This window comes from Rousettus aegyptiacus, unplaced genomic scaffold, assembly GCF_014176215.1.
Source record: "Rousettus aegyptiacus isolate mRouAeg1 unplaced genomic scaffold, mRouAeg1.p scaffold_m13_p_9, whole genome shotgun sequence".
Lineage (NCBI taxonomy): Eukaryota > Metazoa > Chordata > Mammalia > Chiroptera > Pteropodidae > Rousettus > Rousettus aegyptiacus.
The window spans coordinates 21,602,921-21,628,345 of NW_023416312.1; the positions used below are offsets into that span (position 1 = coordinate 21,602,921).

At 35.6% G+C, this 25,425-nt stretch overlaps 1 protein-coding gene across 4 annotated transcripts in view; it reads left to right on the top strand.

The window, feature by feature from the left end:
- The window catches only part of PRRG1 (proline rich and Gla domain 1), an 84,056-nt gene that overhangs the window by 21,960 nt on the left and 36,671 nt on the right, over positions 1-25,425 (top strand). For 3 of the 4 annotated variants that reach the window (XM_016132732.2, XM_036226841.1, XM_016132733.2), the window contains exon 2: positions 22,341-22,391. In XM_016132732.2, the coding sequence (XP_015988218.1) occupies positions 22,382-22,391 (10 nt within the window). In that variant the 5' untranslated portion in view covers positions 22,341-22,381. Of the gene's footprint in view, positions 1-14,158; positions 14,223-22,340; positions 22,392-25,425 lie in introns of those variants that run through there. The other variant, XM_036226839.1, reaches the window with a different exon arrangement.

The window sequence follows — 25,425 nt, forward strand, 5'->3', positions numbered from 1 at the left end:
TGATAAGAAGACTCCTTTGGGGGCTATGAGCAGCCTATATGATCCCACTTTGTTAACTTGTGTTGAAAATAGAATAACTTTTCACAAAGCCTGAAGATTTTAAAAACATATTTACAGCTGTTTGAGTCAAATGCTAGATTCTGCTTAGTACTTAGTATGATGACTGTCATAGGTATTCAGTAAGTATTTGAATCCATTAATTATAGATTCACCATAATAATAGATTAGCTAAGAGCGAACATTTTGATTATCTCAGGAATAAGATGATCAAAGAAAAATATTTGTATATTTTTCTTGTACTCATGTAGACATACAGCTAATACATTTCAAGCCATTTTAAATAAAAGATTAATTTTTCCATGATATACTTTGTCATATAGTACTATATAAATGAATTGTTTGGGGAAAATCTCTAACAGTTATTTCTTACTTCTTTCTAACTCATTTGTTGAAGTAGACTTAGGGAATAGTGAGCTAGGTAATTAAATAAATTTTATACGGTAGCCAAAGTAAATGAGATTATTAACTTGAACATCTTGAGACTCTACGTAATAATTAGGAAGTTTATAGAAATCATCAAGGAATTTAGGCTATAGAATAGCAGAGAAAGTTCCTCTAATATTGGGGTTAAAGTGTTCTGGAGACTATGTCTATATACAAAATGTAAAATTAATCAAAATACAACTTGAAACAGTTTTGGCTCATTACTCTCTTGTTAATTCACATGTAAAGGATTTCATGGGGTCTTAATATCATTATGGTAAATCACAGGCTGTAGGTGCTACTCACTATTAAATGGGAATGAGATTAAAGCAGCCATGTTAGTCTATCACTAAACTTAGAAATTTGGCCTTGACTCGTCAGTGTTATTATTATAAAAGAGACATAGTATCGAATTGGTTTCTGAGATTAATTCAAGTGTTCAGCATCATAACTCAGAAACTTCCTTCAGTTCTCTGCCCTAGGTTGTCCTTTACTTAGTGCTAAAGACATACTGGTGGACCCTGAGAAGGCTTAGGATTTCTAAGGGGCTGTAGTAGCTATCTTGCTGTTAGCAATAGTGTAGCTGCAGATCCCCCTGTATACAGCCTCTTTCTTACTCAGATAACCGAGTTGAAATCCAGTGCCCCGAAGCTGCTTTTAGGCTGTAAATGCATGAGTGAGCACTGAAAAGTGAAAACAATCGTAGACCAGAATAACAAGGTAAAGTAATGCCAAAGAATGTTTTAATGGATATTCATGCATGTTGCCAGCAGGATTCTTTTTCTTAGATGATTTGGAAAAATTCAATTATAATTTAACAAATTTATATTTGATTCTTCTGAGCATCCAGGTACATTTCTGTTGGTTCTGTACCAGACCACATTAATTACTACACTTTGTCTTATTCTCACATCTTTGAGGTAGATGAATGCTTCAATTGAATGGAAGATAAGGAGCTGTATTTTCAAGGTACTTTTCTCATTATTAAAATGTCTGTGTGATAAAAAGGACAGTGAGAAAGTCCGTTTTAGAATAAGCTGCATGAGGCATTAAAATTCTATAATGCATATATGAAATTTGGTGAAATGCTTTTGCCAAGACAATTTTCTCTTCAAATTAGTAACTAAATTAGTATATGGGAGAGGCCTTTTCTAAGATTGATTTTCTTAGTACCTAAAGCTGCAGCTAGACCTTTTCAGAACCAGATGCTGATTCCAAGATGCTGATTAAATGGTGAGGTAATTTTCTTAAGTACTTGGATCCTGATTGTCTCTGGAGGCTTTGAAGCTGTGAGTTACAAAATAGACTGATTTGGTCTCCTGGAGTCTTTGCCAGATTTGTAATTGCACTGAGATTTTTAATGACCACAAATGACAACTTGATGTCCTTCCCTCTCTAGGAGAGAGGCAATTCCTAGATAATGTGGAACAAAGTAGGTTTTAGTTTGAAAGACTCAGAAGGTCAGTTTTCTTATAGGCTAAGCACAGCAGTATATCTAAGATACAATTATGTAGCCATTGAGTTGTGACTACTTGTTTTATTGAGATAGCCTTGAAAATGTCCATTAGACTGTAAGCAACGTGAGGGCAGGTTTTATGTCATTTTAGTAATCATTGAGTCCGATCACAACTCTTGGCTGTGGTAGATCCTTATAAATTTTTATTGGAAGAATCGAAATTATGTTGTATTACCATGTCCTAGGTTTCTTGTTTTAGAATGGGAATAGAGATAGCAGTACTGGACAGAAGGCAAGGCGGGCTATTCTTTCCCTGCTGTTCTTGGCAAAAAGGTCTTCATATTTCAAGACTCTTAAGTGTTGCCTTGTCTGTGAAGCCTTCATATCTTCTCTGGGTGCAATTGACCTAACCACTCTTCCTTCAGTGTATCCTTTACTTCTTTTATAGCATCTATGACATTTTTATTGCATTTTTTATGTGTATCTGCCTCTTTTCACAATAGAAAACTCAATTACCATTCATCTGTTTACTCCTAATATAATATTAAGAATGATTTTGGCCGCAAGTAGTAGGAAATACAATTAATAGAGGCTTAAACTCATGAAATAAGTTTGGAGGTTGTCAATTCAGGGTAGATGTCTTCAAGGACACATATCTTTCTCTTTTTCCAGTTCACCAAGCTTAACGTGTGGTTCTCATTCTCATGATGGTACAACCGCTCTACTGCACATCTCACATCTGTATTCCACCCAGGAAGAGGGAAAATGGCAAAAGGGTTTGCCAGAAGTATGGCCTTGATAAAAAGACTTTCCCCTTACATCACATTGGCTACAACTGGGTCATGTGGCCACCCTTAGTTGCAAAAGAGTCTGAGAACTTTTCCAGCCCTTCTTCTATTGTGGATGGCATTTGTGTAGGTAGTATACATTGTCATTTTCATGATTGGAGTCTCCCTCAAAAATGTTCTGGCACATGTCCAGTTAGTTATTCACCCATTGAACATATTTTAGCAGTAGGCATACCATGTTAAATCTCAAGGGCAAAATCTGTTTCTTTGTTATTCTTTCAGATTCTTTATTTTCAAAGCATGATCTGGTTCATGGTTTCAAGTTAAACTTACTTTGGCCATTTTTAAGATGTAGGATAAGGCTAGAGATGGAAATAAGAAGTAGTAGAAGACAGCATAGTTCCAGGAACTTGGCCCCAGCAGTGTAGAAACCATTTAACTCTGTGATGGAGTCCATAAATCATCTGTCTGCTTCCTAGGGTTCTGTGATTTCTAGATGTCCTTCAGCGTTCAATTCCTTCCTCCTTTTGTGAATTGCATTAAATAGAGAGAGGGGCTGCAGCACTTGAGGGGTCAATGTATTTGTAATGTGAGTTTATTTAATTTACATATCAACAAAGAGTTTCTGGATATCCTTTAAGCTGGTTAGAGTAAAGCCGAGGGCAGCTGGGAATCCTTAGGACCCTCTGATCTTTACTGCTGTTCCCGCTCTTATTCTCTATTACCTTCTTAGGGTTCCCCTTCCTGTGATTTATTAGTTTACATTCGTTCCTTACTGAATTCTCTAGATAGTTGTGAATTTTAATGTCTCTTTCTTTATCTGAATACAGTGCATTTGTTTTCAGCCATAAATTCCCTTCTCCTTACCACAGCAACAGGAAAACCCTACAGTCATATCTATTAGACAAATCCTTTTCCTCAGAGACCAAGCTTTCCTCCATAGGCCTTCCATTTAATTGTTCTAGTAAAGACAGGAACTTTTCTGAACACCTCTTTATTTTTTAATTGTGCTTCTAGAAATGTATGTCCAATTCAGTAGTGGAGAAACTTTTTTTTTTGAGGGCCACATATATAAGGAGAAAGAGGTCAAATAAGGGCCACACGTGTAAAGATCTTACTTAGAAGGTAGTTCTTTTGTGTAGAAGTTTTATTTTTGAGAGAAAACATTCTTTGCAATTAAAAGCAGTACATACACCCATAAAGGACAGAGAACATGCAATTTTAACCAAAAGCTATAGGTTCATAAAAGAAGAAATACAGTTAGCTCACATATACATTATATATTATCTATTCAACCTGACTTGTGATCAAGGAATGGTAAACTAAAGTAGTGAGATTCCATGTTTAATCTATTGAATTCTCAAATTTGAAAACAAAATGCTTGTACTCCCTGATGAGTATGGGGAATAGATGGTCTTTAAAAATTATTAAATTATAAAATATTAGGCATACCAAAAAGTAGGGAAGCAAATGTAATAAAAACTTCTATGTTCACCATTTTATTTCACATCTTTTATAAAGACCCAACCCTCCATAATCTGGTTCACTTTCTTCCTCTCTTCTTCTATAACTGTCAATCCCCTTAAAGCCAATCTGAGGCAAACACTCTGTAAACAAGCTTTTTTGTACATTGGTGGTCAAAATGAAATCGCTTCAAACTTTCTAGAGGACAAGTTAGCAATATGTATCAATTATCCTAGGAATTTAATCAGAAAACGAGATACACATAAAAATATAAGTAGGCACATTTATCAGCATTATTTATAATAAAAGAATGGAGCCATCTTAATTGAACACCAATAAAAGACTGGTTAAATAAATGATAAATGTTTATATAATAGATTATGAAGCAGCAATGAACATTTATGCACATTCCAAGTTAGCTGCCTTATTAAGTATGTATCAGTTTGGTGAAGAGAAAATATTTCCCACACATGTCATGCAAGAACCTCTAGTCAATGCAACATTAAAACATATAATTTGGTTTGTTGTTATGAATAATTAAAGTAGAAAAAGAAAGGTTATGGGGAAAATGAGAAGTTAAAAGATTGGTTGACATTATTGTGAAAGGCCAGTGAGGTAGGCAGCTGGTTTGCTTAGGCTATTCAAGGGACACGATGCCTTAGCCATCAGTCATTGAGTGCTTCCTCTGTGTCAGCTGGGATGCTGGATGCTATCAGTGCAGAAAGGCTAAGCGATGGCCTCATCCCTCAAGCAGCTTGTAATCTGGGGGAAATAATACACACACAAATAGAAAATTGGTAAGCAAACGAGAGAGTAATATTTGGCAAATGAGTACTGCATATTCGAATGCTATAGAAATTCAGAGGATAGAATGCTTATGTCCTGCAGGACTAATAGAGATATATTTCTAAGGAGGTGGGGAATTATACTGTCATTAAAAATGGCATTTTGGATTCAAAGAAGCCAGAAGGAAAGGACATGATATTTAAATTAAGGGGAATGGTATGAACAAAGGCTTGGAAGTTGGGAACTATATAGCATTTGTAGAGAGATAGCTTGACTAGATCTGTAGGGTTCTCGTCAAAGTGGAATAGCAAATAAAAGGACTAGGACACAGCCTAGAATGTCAGTCATAGGTCCCGTTTTAGGATCTATGATTCAGGTTTGCATGCAGTTGTATTTATTACTTTTAATTGCAAGTTGCGAAAACTGCCAATTTAGTATTAGAAAATCCACCGTAGGACATATGATATTAAACAGAACTGAAAAATTTCCACTCTTGGTTCAGTGCTATAGTGGGGATGGCATTAGAGTGAGAATTAGACCTGGAATGTGCTACAGGTTCTACCAAGTAGCCACTCTGTAACCAAACCAAGCCTTGGTTTCCTCATCTGTAAGATGAGTATGATATTATTCATTTTACTGAACTCACAGTGTTCCTAATGTGCAGATCAAATAAAATGATGTAAAGATCTCCTCTTGATGCACTGTTGGAGGAGCAAAAAAAAAATCTTCAGACAGATCCCCTCTGTATCCTCTGTTCTCTCTCCTCAACTCTGACAAAAAGGTATGTAACTAGGGGAAATAAGAATTTATGTAGAAATGTGAACCCACCGGAAAATCGAGTCCTGAAGTGACAATAGTTCAGAAAAATACTCTCCCAGCCCCAGTACCAGAACCTTTAGTGCTTTGTCCTCAGACAGTTAGACTCCAGTGTAAGATTTTGGGATTGCCTTTTAGCCATCACTATATCATAATAAACATCCTCTTTTGTTTTGGCTGATCCCAGAGCTATACTGATTTGGGAAATCAACTTGGCAGGCTTTCCACAATGTAATTCCAGGAAACAGTAATTCTTAGGAACCCAAAGCCACCCGCAGATGAACGATAGTCCCTCGCCTTTAATTACTTAGAATGGAATGATATTTTGAATTCTCTTGGTCCATAGGATTGCTTATCAGCATTTCTTTCAGAGCTGCTTTTTGGAGAAGGGCCAGCAAATGAGTCAGATCTTTTAGGTTTTGTTTATAGAGTGGCCATCAGGATATATTTCTGGATCACCCCAGTGCAATGAGTTTCCTTTGGCACTGGCTAGGCCTGGTGTGTTTTTGATTGTATCTAGGTAGTTTTAGGAAGCCAGTTTAGTGGGTCAATTTCTAAATATATTATACAAATATAGGGTACATTTTTTCTGTGCTTTCTTGCCATTGGTATACTTTTAACAAAGTAGCTATAATATGGTGATACCCAGAAACATGCAATAATTAATCTTTTAGATAAGACAGCATGAGAGGTAAAGCAACAAGTGATCTTATGGCTACAATAACCCCTGCAATGAATACCTCAAGATGTGAACAGTTATATCTTGGCTGTTTACTCTCCAGCTTCTCTGACTCCTTTTTTTTCCACCAGAAAGCCTTTTATAAGAGAGGAAGGAAATAGAGTCCCAGAAATGTCACAACTGCTGAAGTAACAGAATGAAGGACTAACCCAGTGCATATTCCGTGGTCAGGATCACATCTCCCACACCCACTCTATATGATTTAACTCTTTACTGCCATACCATTTCTGCTTTACCATAATCTATTTCAGCTATGTATTAAGAAGCAAGCTGATTAAGTTAATTTATACATGTGTGAAAAGCTGATAACCCCCCTCTAATTTTCCCAGTAGTATATACTTGTTTTCCCCAAAGGATAAGAAAGTTCATCTCTAGATGTCTAAATTCAGGTCTCCCATTTGTATGTCCCAAGGAAATAATCATACATGAGAGTTATAATTTATATTTAAATATATATATACTGCTACATTATTTATGACGCCAAAAATATAATTAATTCTTAATGGCTGCATAATTTTTGATCGTATGGATATAATGACATTTATTTTCAAGTGATTGAACATTTAGAGAGTGGTTAAATTATGATACATGAATATAATTCAGCCATTAAGAATCACATTTATGAAATATTTAATTTCATAGGAAGATTATTACAATGTATGAATTAAAAAGTTGGACACAATGGAATATCATGAGCTCAACTTGTTAAAATACAATATTTATTCAATAAATTTTATTCGATAAGTTTTTCATGTGTAGTATGTGCCAAGTATAGTGATGAAAATGATGTTATAGCATCAAGCAAGATTTATGTGATCCCTGCCAACATTAAACAAAATAGGACATCATTATGAATCTCCCTTTGGGGGTTGGTGATTTCTAGTCAAATGTGATTAACCTCATTTTATACTTTGTGGGCTCTCCAGGAACTTGGTTTCATTTCTCATCTGCTTTTTGTCTGAGAATTCATAGCTCTCCAGTTCAATTAGATTGATCAGTAGATTTTAAAAACAATAACAATAGACAATGCAAGCCTAGCATTCCTTATCATCTTTAGTTTTCTTTTTTACCTATGTAGTCAGTGTTGCCCAACAACATCAATGTGACAGCTTCTCCTTGGAATCTATCCTTGTGATTTTTGTCTGGACTGCTTTTGCAGGAGAAGATATTATTTTGCAAAGAAAAGTTTCTGTACAGGCCTTTTTATTTTACCTCGCAAACAAACCCATAATCATGCTTTTATAGAATGTAATCTTGGTGTGTAGCGTTATCAACTTAATTCTGTTCTTGAGACGAATTTCCTTTTAACAATTTGATGCTTATAGGAAATGGACCTTTATTCAGAAAGTTTTTGTTGAAGAAGCTATAAATCATTTTTTATTTAAAAGTTCATCCTGCAAAATATACCTTCTTTAGGATTGAGGTTAATATTTTAATCGTCTGTATCAGACCATTACATTTTGGTTCTCCCAGTAGCTTAAATGTAAAGTCTCTGAAACATGTTCACTTCAGTGATTTGCTTTGTTAGATAGTTGTGCAACATTATTACATATCATAGAACTATGCTTTCTAAAGCCTGAGAAGTATAACAGATTTTTTCCATATACTGTTTGTGATTAATTCTCAATGCCATTTTTTTATGATGTACATACACCGTAGGACAATGGGAGTATTTAAAATGTGAGAACTTGTTTTTCTGGTTGACTTGTAAGTATTGAACTCTTGAAGTTATTTAGTATATCCGACCTCATTTAATTAAAAATATTATAATACCCAAACTTCTTATATGATCACATTTAATGCACCAGTTTGTTAGTTGCATTTTGGGGCTAAAATTCTGTGTTGTGTACCTAAGATAATAGAACCAAAGCCACATTGTTTATTCTTCTACTTTTTCACTCATACATTGTGTACGTTATGCATTGATCTTGTCCAGCAATATTAACTTTCTTTAACAGATTGATCCGCTATCTGAAGAGTGTTATTAAAATTTAATCAGTAAACTAAAATAAGCAGCTAATGCCATAGTGCATTCTGGTAACTCATAAAAGAAAATAGAAAGTAAAGCCTAATGTAGTTTTGTGAGGTTAAAGGAAGGTGAATATATATTTATCAGCTATTCTAGGGTACATATAAATTACCATTTTTCCTCTCTTGATAAGTATGACGTAATGGACTACACTTATAGGTGATATACTTTTTCATTTGCAGACTATTTACTGTTTTACCTACTAGCACTGAACTGCAATGAATTTTATAGCACTATATAATAGGGGTAAAGCCCATCTGTGACCCTTGTTTTCCTCAGAGAAGCTTTTCCGGACAGTGACTATAGCTAACATGATCCTTAAGCTATGTCCTATGAGTGTTGTACTTCCTCTTCACCAAAATGATGCAGATCCTACCAACATGCATCATCTGCATGATGGCCTCTCCCGTTTTATCTCATGCTTACAGTGAAGATTCCTTTTGCCTTACTGCTTTTCTTGTTTTTCTTCTCAAAAACAGTTTTAGATTTAGAAGAGGCGCCTAACCACATTCCTGCAATTAATTCTATCTTTTTCTTTTTGATGAGTCTGTTCTGCTGCTTAAAGGCACTTGTTTTCATAGTACCCCAGAGAACCCATTAGCTTAGAATATTATCATGGCATTTTGTTTATCTTAAAAGTAATACTTGCTTAGAACAAAACATTTGAAACATGCACTTCACAAAATATGTCCAAATGGCCAATTAACATACAAAAATGTTCAACTTCATTAGTCATCAGGAAAATATACAATGTGATACTACTACTACCCACCAGAATAGCAAAGATGAAAAAAACAAATACCAAGAGTCTACAAGAATGTAGAGAAATTGCAACAACATGGTACTGCTGCTGAGATTGTATATAGGTACAATTACATTGCTTATTTGGAAATCTGTTTATCAAATAATGAGTAGAGCTGAATATAAGTATGTCCTTGACCCAATAATTCCACTTCTAGGCACATACATAACAGAAATAGGTATATTGGTTCATAAAAGATATGTACAAGAGTGTTTACAGCACTGTTTGTGGTAAATCTAAACTCAAAACAACTTAAATGTCCATCAGCAGTAAAATAAATACATTAATGGGGATATGAACCTAACATGGAATCAGTAGCGAGAATTCATGAACTACAACCACATGCAACAATATGGATGAATCTTACAAACATGATATTGACAGTGCTGGATCTTTATGTTTCACTGATATTTATGCCAGGCTTGCTTATATTTCTTTTGACATTGATTTATGAAAATTCAGTAAGCTATTTCATTGTGTACGTCAGGGGTTGGCAAATAATGCCTTGCTGCCTGTTTTTTTTAATACCTCATAAACTGAGAATGGTTTTTACATTTTTCAATGGTTGAACATTTCTAAAAGAAAATTTTATGACACATGTAAATTATGTAAAATTCCAATTTCAGTATCCATAAACAAAGTTTTATTAGAATGTAGCCACACAGATTCATTTCTTTGGCTCCTTTTGTTTTGCAACAGCAGTATTGAGTAGTTGTGACAGAAACTATATGGCCCACAAATCTTAAAATATTTACTCTCTGGCCCTTTATAGGAAAAGTTTGCTGACTCTGATATACACCAACTGATGTGTCATTGGTAAACTACTAAAGGATATCTATTTTTAAAAAGTACTTGTCTTATACAGATAATCATTTAAATAATTCCCGTCTTATTTTTTTTCTCCTTGATATGTACTGCTATTTATCATGATTTAACATGCTAGACATTTTGCTTGTTTAAATAAGCAAGCATAGGTTAACTATTTCTTCCCATCTAGATTGTAACTTTCAGGAGGGTAGGGATTCTTGTCTCCTTTGTATAGTGCTGTGTTTCCAGCACCTAGGCATGTAGTAGAAACACAGTATATATTTATTTGAGAGTCACACAGTGTATATTTGTTGAATTGAAAAGATGGCTGTGCTGAATCTACCGCATATTACTTTATCCAAATCTGAGGATAGCTGGATGACAGCCTGAAACAAAGTGTACATTCTTCATTTGCATAACTTACCTAATTGACTCCAGATTATAAAAGGTATAAGTATCTAAGGAATTCAGCAGAATCTGACAGCACTTTTGATGCTGCTGTCTTTGGTAGATCACTGGAAGGAATAGCACCTATAATTAATTATATATTACATATATTAATTTTAAAAATTATTTGACATATTATGATTTTGTAACTTATTTTATATTAATAATATTTACATATTTAAATATATTTCAAACTTTTACATCAGTTATTGTATTTATACATTGAGATTAGTGGGCCTAGCAAAGTGAATGGCAATTGAAGAATTAAGCAAGCTTTTTGGGACTAGGTTGTTTTGTGAATGTAGGGGTATTGTTTAGTGGTTTCCCACTACACTTAGAATAAAATCCAAGCTTTTCCTCCAGGAAAGCCTTGTATGATTTGACTATTTGTCTCTGTCTCCAACCTCTCTCTTCTCTCTTGCTTGCCATGCTGAAGCCATACTGAACTTCTTTAATTCCTTCTAATCCCTTAAATTCCTTTGTGTATAATTTAAAAAAAAATTTATGACTCCCCCATAGTCTCTAATCTCTATTAGCCAGGGATCACACCTGTCGTATTTACCATAAAATCTCCAGTGCTTAGTAAAATTACTGAAATGTAGCAGTTAGTAAGTATTTATTGAATAACTACATACACAATTGAAAGAGCACTGGACTTGGTGTCAGAAACTCTAGGTTAAAATCCTGGAATGTGTTCTGAATTTTGATCTGAATGTCAGTTACACAGGTGTGTTTGTGAAGTCATTGAGATGTTGCAGTTATAACATGAGCACTTTTGATATAAATATGTTCATAAGTTGAAAACAACGATCCTGGGATGTCAATACTTCCTAATTATATGAACATGAATCAGTCAATTTCTCTGAAATTTAGTTTTATAATTTATCAGTAGGTATTAGTATATCTACCTCATAAGGTAGTTGCAAGCACTGATGACTTTTGTGAACTACCTTGTATGTATACATCTAGCAGTTGAATCTTTAGTACATGAAGGATGTGGAAGAAAAGAAGGTACAGAGGGGAAGTACTCAGAGACCTAGTGGAATAAACCCATCTTTTACAGAAGTCTTTAGGCAGTTTAAGAGAGCTTGGGCTTTAACAGACACCATGAAGAAACAATGGACTTTGTCCTATCTCTAGAGTAAGATAATGGGCCACAGAGCCGTTAAGCCCTCTTTTAAAAATTAGGATGGTCTTGGGATTTGGGAAAGAGAAGAGCAGGAGACTAGGACTGGCAAATTACTGTAACAGTGTATCTGACCTACCTAATCAGCCATGAGAGAGCCATGTAGCTAAAAAATAAAGCCAACATTGAAGTGCTTTTCTACAAATTAAAATGTAGCCTGCAGTGTTTCAAAGCTAATAAGAAGCTAGATATAATTGAATCTCAGAAGATTGCTGAAATAAGAATCATTACCAGGATTAGGAGTTTCCAGACAGTGATTGTCACTGGAAGGCTGGGAAAAGATAAGCAAGTACATGTAAAGAACATCAAAAATGGGAAAGGAAGCTCTTAAAGAACTAACAGCACACATTCCAAACTTAAATAGTACATGCAGTTGAAGCTAAAACTTTAAAAGCAAATTTTATTTTTTAAAATTCAGCTCATAATGTATACATTATACTACATTTTTCTCAAGTAGTAATACAGTTAATGTATTGAACGAGATTAACAAACTAGAAAATAAACCACCAGAAATATATTAAAGCGAGACATTTTAGGAAAATAAAATCTTTGTTACCCATATAAGTTCTGCTTGCTGTGCATTTATTGTTATCAAGAACTGTTCTAACTGTTCTCATTTAATCCTTCTCCGAAGTTTATGAAATTAGGGCTACAATTGATAACTTCATTATGAATAGAGGAACTGAGGTTTAAAGAGTTTAAATAATTTGCCCAAGGTCAGATAATAATTGGCAGGGCAGGCCTCAAACTCTGGAACATATGATGGTAAAGCCCATATTCTGACCTGTTCGTGGAGCTCTCGTCAGGATATGTATAACCTGCTGCCGTTTTAGAATCCTTATTACTGGAAATCTGCCCAGTGCCAGCATGCCTTCCATACATAAGAAATCCACATAGAGATGAAATCATGAAAACTATAGACTGATGAAACTTACTTGAATATTTTGGAAGAGGATATTTGTAACATTCTGTCCCTGAATTGTACGCTCCAAAAAAGCAGATAATTTGTCTCCCTTGTTCACCACTGTTTCTCTAAAGCAGTTTTTCAGCCTTAACAGTATTGACATTTTAGACTGGACAATTCTTTGTTCTGGTGGCCCAATCTCTGCATTGTAGAATGTTTAGCAGAATCGCTGGCCTCAACCCACTAGGTGCTAGTAGCACCCTTCCGCACTTGTCACAAAAATAAATCTCTCTAAACAATGCCAGATGTCCCCTAGGGAAAAAAAATTGGCCCCAGTTGAGAACAAATGTTCTAAAGAATAGAACAACACCTGGCAAGTAAAACATACTCAACAAATATTTTTGAATTGACTGAAGACAGGAACGAATAGTGTTCCACAAAGTGTACTTTTTCTGATATGCAAAATAACTAGAGGGAACCTTGAAAATATTCTAGAACTTTAATATACATTTGTATATGCATTATAAAAATATAACATATCAAACCCATGCTTTTACATACTATTTTATAGGAAAAGGCTAAAGTAGATACTAAAATAAATAATTGAAAGGAACATTAAGTAAATAAGTATAGATAATAGATACAGTTAGCAAAAATCATAAAATTGATTAAGGTGGTATATAAATGGTAAGTTTGATGCACTGATTGTACTAAAGGAAGCTTAATATGTCCTGAACACATTTGGTATGAGAGCTTCCCATAAGTCTTGTTTGTGTGGGTCACTAAAACCCTCATTAGGAATATTCTAGTGCTCTGCACCAACTAGACACAGATGTGGAAGACAAATTGTTTACCCTCTGAGAATTGGACACTGAGAGATACTATAAGCTATGCACACCTGTATGGGATAGCAACTAAGTTCTATATTATAGTATGAGAGTTCAAAGGGAAAAGATTACCTCCTATCAGGAAATGAGGAAAACTTCACTACTGATAGTGAAGGATGAATGGAATTTTAATAGGTGTAGATAAGGAAGAGGAAAAGAACAGAGGCATGTAGTTGGAACAGTTTATATTTAAGGGATGAGTAGGGGCCACTCTGGCTAGAATGTGCTATAACTGAAGGAAAGTAGAATCTGGTTGTAGAGAGTGTTTAACGCCAGGCTGGGTAAATCCACGAAACGATCATTTTTATTTCCTAATGTCTGGCTAAAAGTTGCTTTGTCGTTGTTCTTGTTGTGTTGCCATTAATGTAGAAATAACGTTCAGATTGGGATGGGGACCTCAGAATCAAGACTGATAAATACTTCTGCTTAATAAGATAGAAAAACTAGAATACGCGCGTGCGTGCGCGCGCGCGCACACACACACACACACACACACACACACAGGAGAGGGAGGGAAGAATGGAGGGGGATGGAGAGAGAGACAGAGACCAGCTGAGCAAAAAGAAAAAAAAAACAACAATGGATCAGAGTGGAAAGAGCAGCCTAAACCTCGGCAACAGAAGAAAAGGTAGGAGCAGAAGGGTAACCTGGGACTGGTAGAGTTCAGGGTTTGGGGGTGATATGGGTAATATGCCGTGAACCTCATATCTCTGTAAGGAATCTTTGTTCTTTAGAACAAGACTCTGATCTTAAGATGTTTACTACTGGAATACTAAGTGAGGCAGCTGACAGATTATACTGATTTTTGCCTGCTTGTTTTTTTCTTTCTCTGGAAGGGAGCTGCCTCTGATGCCCTTTCTCTACACCACATTGACCTCTGGAGAGGCAAGTCCTCTTTGAAAATTTTGGCCCATGCCCGACAACCCTTTCCTTTGCGGTTCCCCTGACACAACTGAGAATGATTTCATTCTTTTCAAAAAGACTTTATTAAATATTAAAGATTAAAAAGAAAATAAAGTACAAGAAGTCCTACCAGATTTACTTTGTATCTATCATATCATTGTACTCTTACCAATCAAATCTCCTTTCCCTACTGCTGCTAGAGATATCGCCTTAAAATCCAAATTTAGCCATGACTCCCTTGCTTTTTCATGACTTCTCATTTATACAGGGATTGTATTTTAGTACATTAACTTTCTTATGGGTTTTCCTGGAATGAGAAAGTTTTTATGATTCTTTTTACATACTGCTTATTTTATTTTTCGGACTTGGAGAGGTTACAGTTAAAATTGTGATGATATTTGCGAAGAGAGAAGGACCTTCCTCTGAATATGTATAAGCATTCCAGCTCTTTCCTAAAGCCTTCTTGGAATAGCTTCATCTAAGGGTCAGGGGTCACTGGATTTCAAACTTTGCTTTCTGTGGCACTGGGTTTCTAATCAGGTATGTCTAGGCCGCTCCAGGAGAAATCCCAGTGAGTGGGAATATAGCTCTCCACCTCAGATCAATCTGAAGAATTCAGCCCTAACCCACTTTATATATGGGTATTCTGCATAAGATTTTTTGAGAGTATTCTGCTCTTTTAAATAAAAGGTGAGGGGATGAGAAATCATTAAATGATTTCTAAAGTTCCTTTTGGCTCCAAAATTCTCTGAGAATCCAGCCCCCTTCACTTCTTTCTTGATTTACTTTGTGTTACTTTTATGCCATACAATTAATATCTTTTAGCAAGTCAGAGTTCAAGGGGCTTTGGCAGTTATCTTGTCCAGTTTCCCAAACTGAACTCCAACAAATAGGACTCCTGAGAAACATTGGTTCTTACAAAAAGGATTATGTACCCAAATACGCTGAGATATTATACTTTTGATATATTTCTAATTAGCAATTTTAAGACTCTGAAGAGTCTTCCAATAAGGAAACCTGTTTAACCTTAAGACAGTATTTCTTAGATTTTTGAATAATGTGCCTTTTAACACTTTTCCAGAGGTCAGTTTGGGAAACACTCATCTAGCTTATCCCCCTCCTAGTGCAAGTAATTTGAGATAGAAAATGATTTTCTAATGTTATACAACTAGTTATCAGGTCTCAGTCTCATATTTATTCCCTGATTGTCTCTGTTTTATATATGCTTAACTTCTGACTTTATTAAGATATAATTGACACATAACATTAAGTCTATGGTAAACAACATAATGGTTTGATACCAGTATATATTATGAAATGATTGCTATAATAAGGTTAGTTAACAGATCATCACCTCATATAGTTATAATTTTGTCTGTTGAGAACTTTAAAGTTCTACTTGCTTAGCATCTTTCAAATATACAATAGAGTATTATAACTATAGTCACTATGCTAAACATGACATCCCTGAAACTTAATTCATCTTAAAACTGGAAGTGTGTACTTTTTGACCACCTTCACCCATTCCCCTCACAGCAGGCAACCATCAGTTTAGTCTTTGTATTTATGAGTTTGTTTGTTTGTTTAGATTCTACATGTAAGCAAGATCATACAGTATTTGTCTTTTAATGTCTGACTTATTTCACTTAGCATAATGTCCTCGAGGTTCATGCATGTTGTCACAAATGGCAGAATTTCCTTTTTATGGCTAAATAGTATACTATTGTGTATGTGTATCATATTCTCTTTATCCATTCACTTATCAGTAGATATTTAGGTGGTACAGAAATCTCTTCCAAATAGTGATTTTACTTCCTTCAGATGTATCTCCCAAAGTGGAATTGCTGGATCATATGATAGTTCTGTTTTTTTAATTTCTTGAGGAACTTCTATACTGTTTTCCATAGTGGCTGTACCAGCTTACATGCCCACCAACAGAGTGGAAGGATTCCCCTTTCTCCACATCCTTGCTACCATGTGTTATCTCTTGTGTCTATTTTGATAATAGGCATCCTAACAAGTGTGAGATGATATATCATTGTGGTTTTGATTTGCATTCTCCTGATGCACATCAGGTGATGTTGAGCACCTTTTTATATACCTGTCAGCTATTTGTATGTATTCTTTTGAAAAATGTCTACTCAGGTCCATTGCCCATTTTTAAATTGGGCTTGTTTTTTGCTAGCGAGGTTGTATAAGTTCATTGTATATTTTGGATATTAACTCCTTATTGGATATGTGCTTTGCAAATATACTCTCCCACTCTCTTGGTTGCCTTTTTATTTTTTTGATCGTCTGCTGTGCAGAAGCTTTTTAATTTGGTGTAGCCCTATTTATTTGTGCTTTCATTGCTTGTGTTTTTGGTATCATATCCAAAACTCATTGCCAAGACCAATGTCAAAAGTTTTAACTTTTGTTTTCTTCTAGACGTTTATAATTGCAGGTCTTACATTCAAGTCTTTAATCTATTTTAAGTTCATTTTTATCAGTGGTGTAAGGGACCCAGTTTCATTCTTTTACTTTGAATATCTATTTTTCCCAACATCATTTAAGAGACTGTCTTTTCCCCATTGGGTTTTCTTGCCTCCCTTGTCAAATATTAGTTGACCTTATATGCATGGGTTTATTTCTGAGTTCTGGATTCTGTTCCTTTGGTCTATTTGTCTGTTTTTGTGCTAGTATCATACTGTTCTGAACACTATAGCTTCATAATATAGTTTGAAATCAGGAAGTATGATACCTTTAACTTTTTTTTTCTTTTTTTCTTTTTCTGAGGATTGCTTTGGCATTAGGAATATTTTGTGGTTCCATGCAAATTTCAAGATTATTTTTTCTATTTCTGTAAAAATTGCCATCGGAATATTGATAATGATTGTACTGAATCTATAGATGGCTTTGGGTAGTACAGACATTTTAACAATATTAATTCTTCTAACCCTTAAACATTATATATCTTTCCATTTATTTGTGTCATCAGTGTATTAACAGTTATCAGTGTATCGATTGTTCACCTCCTTGGTTAAATTTTTTCCTATTTTATTCTTTTTGAAGCTATTATAAATAAGATTATTTCTTTATTTCTTTTTCAGATAATTTCATTGTTAGTATATAGAAATCAACGTACAAAAATATCAGTTCTTCAACGTTACTGAATTCTTTTATTCAAACAGTTATTTGGTGAAGTCTATAGGATTTTCTGTATACAAAACCATGCCATCTCTAAACAGAGAATTTTACGTCTTCCATTTCAAGTTAGATGTCTTTTATTTCTTTTTCTTGCCTGATTGCTCTGGCTAGAACTTCCAGTACAGTGTTGAGTAGGAGTGGTGATTGTGGTCACCCTTGTCTTGTTCCTGATCTTAAAGGAAAAGCATTCAACCTTTCATTGTTGAGTATTTTAGCTGTGGGCTTCTCTTATATGGTCTTTATTATGTTATATATGTCTTGTTGAATTTAGTTTGCTAGTATTTTGTTACAAATCTTTGCAGCTGTGTTCATCAGGGATATAGGCCTGTAGTTTTCTTTTAGTGTCCTTATTTGGCTTTTGTATCTATATCATGCTGGTCTCATAAAATGAATTTGAAAGTGTTTCTCTCATTTCAATTTTTTTGTAAGAGTTTGAGTAGGATGGTTTCTTTAAATGTTTGGTAAAATTTACCAGGGAAAGCATCTGGTAGGCTTTTCTTTTTTGGGATATTTTTGATTACCGATTCAATCTCCCTACTTGTTATTGGTCTATTCAGATTTTCTGTTTCTTCATTATTCACCCTTGGTGGGTTATATGTTTATAGGAATTGATCCATTTCTTCCAGGTTGTCCAGTTTTGGGGCTTATAATTGTTCATAGTAATTTCATCATCTTTTTATCTCCTCTTTCATTTTTGATCTTATTTATTTGGGTTCTCTTTTTTTTCTGGGCCTAGCTAAAGGTTTGCCAATTTTGTTTGTTTTTTCAGTGAACCAGTTTTTAGTTTTGTTAGTCTTTTCTATTATTTTCTTATTTTTTATTTCATTTATTTTTGTTCTAATATTTAGTATTTGCTTCCTCTTCTAACTTTGGATTTCGTTCGTTCTTCTTTTACTAGCTCCTTGAGGTTAAAGTTAATTATTTTTTTTAAGATTGTTCTCTTTTCCTTGAAAGTTTATTGCTGTAAACTTCCCTGTTGGAACTGCTTTTGCTGAATTCCATTGATTTTCTTACATTGCATTTCCATTTTTCTATGTCTCAAGATGTATTTTTATTTATTTATTCTTTATTTTTTCTTTGGTGCATTGGTTGGTCAGGAGCATCTTGGTTACTTTTCATGTATTTGAGAATTTTCAGCTTCCCTTCCATTACTGATTTCTAGTTTCATTCCATCGTGATTGTAAAAGATACTTGATATAGTTTCTTCTTCAATTTATTGAGACTTGTTTTGTGGCCTACCATATGATCTATCCTAAAAAAAAGTTCCAAGTAAGCTTAAGAAAAATGTGTATTCTACTCTTGTTAGGTAGAATGTTCTGGATATATCTGTTTCTTCCATTTGATCTAGAGTGTTATTTAAATCCCTGTTTCCTTATTGAACCTCTTTATAATGATAATTTATCCATTATTGAGAGTCTATCTGAATGATCTAACCATTGTTGAGAGTGGAGTATTAAAGTCCCAATTATTATTTTATTACTGTTTATTTTTCTTTTTAGTTGTGTTAGTATTTGCTTTATATATTTAGGTGATCCAAAGTTGTGTGCATAAATATTTACAATTGTTATATCTTCTTGATGAATTGACCCTGTTTTATTATATAATGACCTTCTTTGTCTCTTGTGACCATTTCTAGCTTAAAGTCTGTTTTGTTTGATATAAGTATCACTATCCCTGCTTTTTTTTATTGCTGTTACTCTTTGCTTGGACTGTTTCTATCCCTTTACTTCATTTTATATGTATCCTTAAAGCTAAAGTGAGTCTCTTATAGGCATTATATCGTTGGGATCTTGTTTTATTATCCATTCAGCCATTCCATTCCTTTTGATTGGAGAATTTAATCCATTTATGTCTAAAGCAATTATTAATGGATAAGTACATAGTATTGCCATTTTGTTCTACTGAACTCTTCGATTATTGTATTCTTCAACTCTTAAGATTTCTGGGTTTTTTTTGTTTTTGATGGTTTCTATTTCTTTGTTGAACTTCTCATTTTGTTCATGCGTTGTTTTCCTAATCTCGTCAGTTGTCTGTGTTTCTGTAGTTCACTGAAGTTCTTTAAGGTAATTATTTTGAATTCCTTTTCAGATAGTTCATAGATCTCCATTCTTTAGGGTCAGTTATTGGAGCTTTATCAGTTTCTTTTGGTGGTATTATGTTTCCCTGTCTCTTTTTGATCCTTGATTCCTTGCATTGGTATCTGTGCATTTGTTTGAGTGGCCTCCTGTCCAGACTTTACATGTTCACTTCAGCAGGGAAATACTTTCAGCAGTCACTACAACTTGTGGGTCCTAGACATTTGGCAGCCTCTGTGGGAATGCAGGGCTTGTTATTGGGGTCTGTAGTTGGGCAAGGCCACTGCCCATGCTCTGAGGTTAGGGGGATGCCTCTGGCTAGGCTACACAGTTAGATGGGCCTATTGGCTGGATTCTCTGTTCAAACAGGACCACTGGGAAACCATATTCTTGTTTGGATGAGGTTATTGATTGTGCTCTGTAAGTCAGATGGTGCCACTAGCTGAGCTCTGCAATTACCGCTGGTTGGGTAAAGTCCCAGGCTGTGTTCCCTGGCAGGATGATACCACTGGTTGAATTCCATGATTGTACAGGGCTACAGGCTGTGCTCTGCAATTTTCCGTGGTTGTGTGGGGTCCATAACCAGCTGGTGCCACTGCTTGGACTCTGTGTTTAGGTCTGGCTATAGGCAGGGTTTAGTAGTCTGATATGGCATCAGGCTGTCTTTCTGGATCAGGCAGGACAACAGACCATGTCCTGAAGTTGAGTAGGGCTTCATGCTGGTCTTTGTGATCACCTAATGCATTAGCTATACTCAGCTGGTAGGCAAGATCAGTGGCTGGGCTCCCTTGTCATGTGGAGCCATAGACTGTATTCCTTGATTGGGCAGGGTTACTGGCTAGGTTTCCTGCCTGGGCAAGGCTGTAGTGTAGGCTGTGTTCTGAAATTAGGCAGGGTCATAGGCTGACTTTCTCTGCTTAATTAGGGTTGTAGGCTAGTCTCTATGGCTGGTTTGGATTGTAGGCGGAGCTCTGTCACTCCTAGTATCATAGGCTGGGCTCCTGTGTTGCCCAGGGTCACTGTTCAGACTCTCTGGTCATGCTGGGGCAGAAGCTGCGCTCAACAGTTGGGCAGGGATGCTAACTGGGCTCTCTGACCAAGCAGTGATGTTGGGTGGGGCTCCATAGCTGCTGTAGATCTCTGACTGGACCTCCTGGGTTGGTGGAACTTGAGGCTATGCTCAGCACTTAGGCATGGCTGAGAATTTGCTTCTCTTCCTGGTCTAGTGGCTCCACTGGCCATCTAGCCCACTGACAAGGGATGCAAATCAGGCAGAACTACCAACTGAGCTCCTTAGCCAGAGGGAGCCACTAGCTCAGCTCTGCAGATAGCTAGGATCTCTGCTCAGGCACTACTACAAGCAGGAAAACCATCCACCAAGCACTGAGCACTGTTTTCTGTAAGCCCTACCCACTCTATCTCTATCCAGAGATGTGCAGATTCCTCTAATGGCCTCCATGAGGCACAACTTGAGTGGACCTCCTGTGAAGGGTCCCACATGCTGGGGGAACTGGATATCTACCTTAGGCTCTCTTTTACCACTGTAGAAACCATAGGTGCAGGGGGACCTTTCGATGTGGCACAGTGCCAGTGTGGGGAGGGGCAATGTAGTCAGTGTATATATGTAGTCCTCTTAGTGTGGGATCTTCTTTTCTATGGTGTCTTTTCTATGGGTAGTTGCTAGTTGGTCTTCCTGTGGGTTGGACTTAAGTCATGAATGATCTATATAGGCATCTTGATGACATCACTCTCTCCTGTATGCTTAGCTTTAGGTAGGTTACACATTCCTTAATGTATTGATAGATAATGTCTTATAATTTTGCCTCTCTGGTACTTAGCTCCATATTGAAAATGTGGCTGCTGAACAGTAAATGTTTGGTGATTCTATGATTGAAACCTATAAGAAAATGAAGCATTGTGGAATGAATTAGCTTCTGTGTATGTATTTTCATCTTTTAAAAAACAATTGCTGCTCCTCCATGCATACCTACATTTGCAATATGTGTTTTTTTCCTCCAAAGTTTCTGTCGTCAGTAGTTTATGGTTACTGATTCATACTGTTTATTGGTAATAACTCTGTGAGCTGCTTTGCCTCAGAGATAATTTGATTAGAGTTACTGATATTTGACACCATTCAGGAAAATGTTACACTGTAAAGGGTATTGGATTTGTCACAGAATGACATTGAAGAGAAGCCAGGGATGGGCAAACTAATAATGTGCTAGCCTGGTTATTAAAATAGGATCTTTTGGCAATTTCGTCCACAATTTTTCATGACTATCACTGCCTTCTCCTAAGAGATAAGCATGTGACCAATTTGATGACTTTTATTTGGCAAGGGGAGAACTAATGCCAAACAAACAAGATCATAGTAAGTTTATATAGAGCTCAAGCTTCCAGAATACTATATTTCTGTCCTCTGAGGCTAGATATCTGTTTGTGATAGATAAACCATTTATGTAAGGGTACAAGATTGGAATGTACTGAAATGAAATGCTCACGTTGACCTCATCAGCTTTAATGGAACTTACTTGACGTAGTGACTGTGAATCTTACTTTGTTTATGTGCTGTGTTTTAACAGGGAGTTGTCATCCAGTGACCTTCCAGAGACCACCAGAAAACATGGGGAGAAGTAAGTTTCTCTTCACTTTTAAATAATTTCGATTCTCTCCATATTAATCCACTATATTCAGGAAATTAGATTTGCAACTAAAAGATTTTTTTGTGGACACCTAAATTATATTTCTGGTTAGTGTTAGGAAGTTTTTGTCTGAAGCAGGGCTATGCAGAGAAAGACCAACAGACCACATGTTGCTTACTTGCCAGGGTCTTTTTTTGCCACTCTTTTCTGGATATCTCCCAGTACAAGGAGATAAGGCTCAAACTTGATACTCTTTAGACCCTCCCTAATCCCAGCATCTGTGCAGCTCTTAGCAAAGTTATCCATATGTTTCCAATGGTTTCTGAGCCTTATTGATAATAACATAAAAAGTGATTCTACCATGGAACCAATGACATTATTAAAAAATTCATCTGTGAGGTTGATTTATAAGTGATTTAAATTTTCCATCATTAAGAACCATTAGATGAATTCCTTTTATTTTTCCTTTCTCATAAGGCTATTTATGGTCAGTGGCTAATAGATAAATTTAAAGTCACTTTATTAACATTAACCAACTACTAGTGACTTTATAAATAATCCTGATTGATGTGGATCCTAAAATCAGATACTGCAAAGGACCTCATGGGGAGACTTGGTATTGTGTAGTGTAGAGAGAAGAATATGAACATAGAGAGTCAGAGGCCTAAATTCAAGTTCTACCTCTACTATCTTGATCAAATCCTAGAGCTCCCCTGTACTTGTTTGTTCATGTCTGAGGTGGGATTGCATTCTGCGCTCTGGCCTCAGGAAGTTGTGATTGGCATAATATAATACATATTAAGAGTATGTTGAGAAGTCTATAATGGAAGAGAGCAGTAGTATCTGCTCATTGCTGTCACTACAGAGTAAGTATATCTTCATTGGTTCTGTCTTTTAACAGTGAAAATAAAGTTATTTGATCAGCAGGGCTGGGACTAGGGTTGTGCAAATGACATGGAGTGCCTCCACATGTTTTGTGCTCTAGGCACTTTGTCCCATCTTAGTATGGGCCCTGGTAGGCAGCCCCAAGGGTTATTTGTTGAATCATATTTTGCCTGTTTTCTCCAGAGCTTCCCTTGGAGATTGATTAGCCCCAGGGATTCTGATTCTTTCTCAACCTTCAGAAAAGATACCAATCTCTGGTAGTTTAGAAATTTAAAGAAATGAATAGATTTTTAAAAATCTCGTAAAAGTTTTGGGACTAATTCATGCCCTGTCCTAACCCCAAGTCAGTTAACAGAAGCTTCCAGAGTAACATTGTGGCTTGGTCTTCACCTAATCTCACACTTCAGGTGGATTTGAAGAATGTTCTGATTTTTGGATATTATCATGGCCTAATGGTGAAGAAAGCTGCACTGAGACAGGGCAATACATTCCTTCTTGTTTCCTCTCTTCCTTTCCAGAATGATCATCAGGTTATTAGCCAGGAGATCATTAGGTGCTTACTTTAAAATCTGTCTTAGCAAATTTTTGTTTAAATGGTCAGGCAATTAATAGAGTTCTTGCTAAAGGACAGGACATGGTAATGTAATCTGTAAGATGGGCATGTTTCCAACCTAGAGATAAGGGAAGTGCTTCAAAGAATGCTACCTTTAAAAACATAGAGAAGCTTGTAAAATGGTCAGCTGTTTGTGTTGACCTCTTTAAAAGCATTTTTAACATCCTGAATTTCAAAGATTCTATCCTTTACTCCCCAAGCTTTACATAGTTTGCCTGATTACACTTGTTAATTGCTGAGACTGTTAGTGGGGGAAAAAAAGATGCTACTATGTGCTCATTTTTTTTCTTTTCTGGCAATGTATTAGTGAAGTTTTTACTGGCTTTGGAAAAGCTTCTCACAAATATTGCTCAATGTGTCATATGAAGGGACAACAGAGGAAAATATTATAAAAACATGGCACTAGCATCAATTAAGGAGCCATGAAAACAAAGAACACAGCTGGAAACCCATGCAGTAGAGGTAAAAAATTTTAATTAAAATTGAGATGAATTCTTTGATATTAGATGAAATTATTTATACATATGGGTTACATGAATCATTCTAATTTGCGTAATGTGAAAAAAATGTATGAACAAAGTCTTAAAAATGGTGAGGGATGAGTTGAGAACAGACGTGTGTGTTTAATTTCTTATTAGGCCACTATCAGTGCCCATTGTATTTGGCATTGAAATCCCACTTACTACATATGAGCTCTGAGCTATGGCTTAGTATTTAGGACTCAAGAATATATAATTATTTTGATATTAATAAGTATCTGTAGAGCACTTTGAACTCAGAGCTAATTCTCCTACATTATTTTATTTGAGTTTTAAGACAACACTGTAATGTTAATAGGGATTATTATTTTCATTTTCTATATTACAAAACTGAGGGTTGAGAGAAAGTCTTATCTAAAGTCTGCAGCCTATAGAGAGCCAAAATACAAACTTAGGCCTACTTATGTCATATATAGTTTTTATTTTCTTCCAACAAACCATATTCCGAATGCCCTAGTCATCAGTAGTGTATAAAAGTTAATTAAAAACCTAGCTATCTATTGCTGTGATAGGTGTGGAAAAAATATTTTTTTAAGATGTATGATGATGTTTATATATTTCACAACATGGGGGAATAGACAGACAGGCAAAGAGAAATGGCTCAGTGTTCATCACCATTTATGGTAACAGCTAAAACATAGGTGTATCAGTGAGTGGAGTGTTTCAAATATCAAAATCCTCTGAGCAGTTGGGGGTCTATGGCTGTGAAGACAGCAGCACTGATTGGCAGCCCCAAGGTACGCAACAAGATACTTCAACTCAGAAGCTTGCTATATACAACCCACAATGGGAGGTGTGTAAAGCAAGGATTCTAAGACACCACTTACCTAGCAAAAGTCACCCTTCTTGATTGATATGTTTTTATCTTCATAGTTTTTCTTAATACAATGTAATATATCATGGAACACCAGAATAGGATGAGACAACAAGGGTTACAAAAAAGAAAAGCATGCATAAATAAAATTAAATATAAGATTTTAGTAGAGAA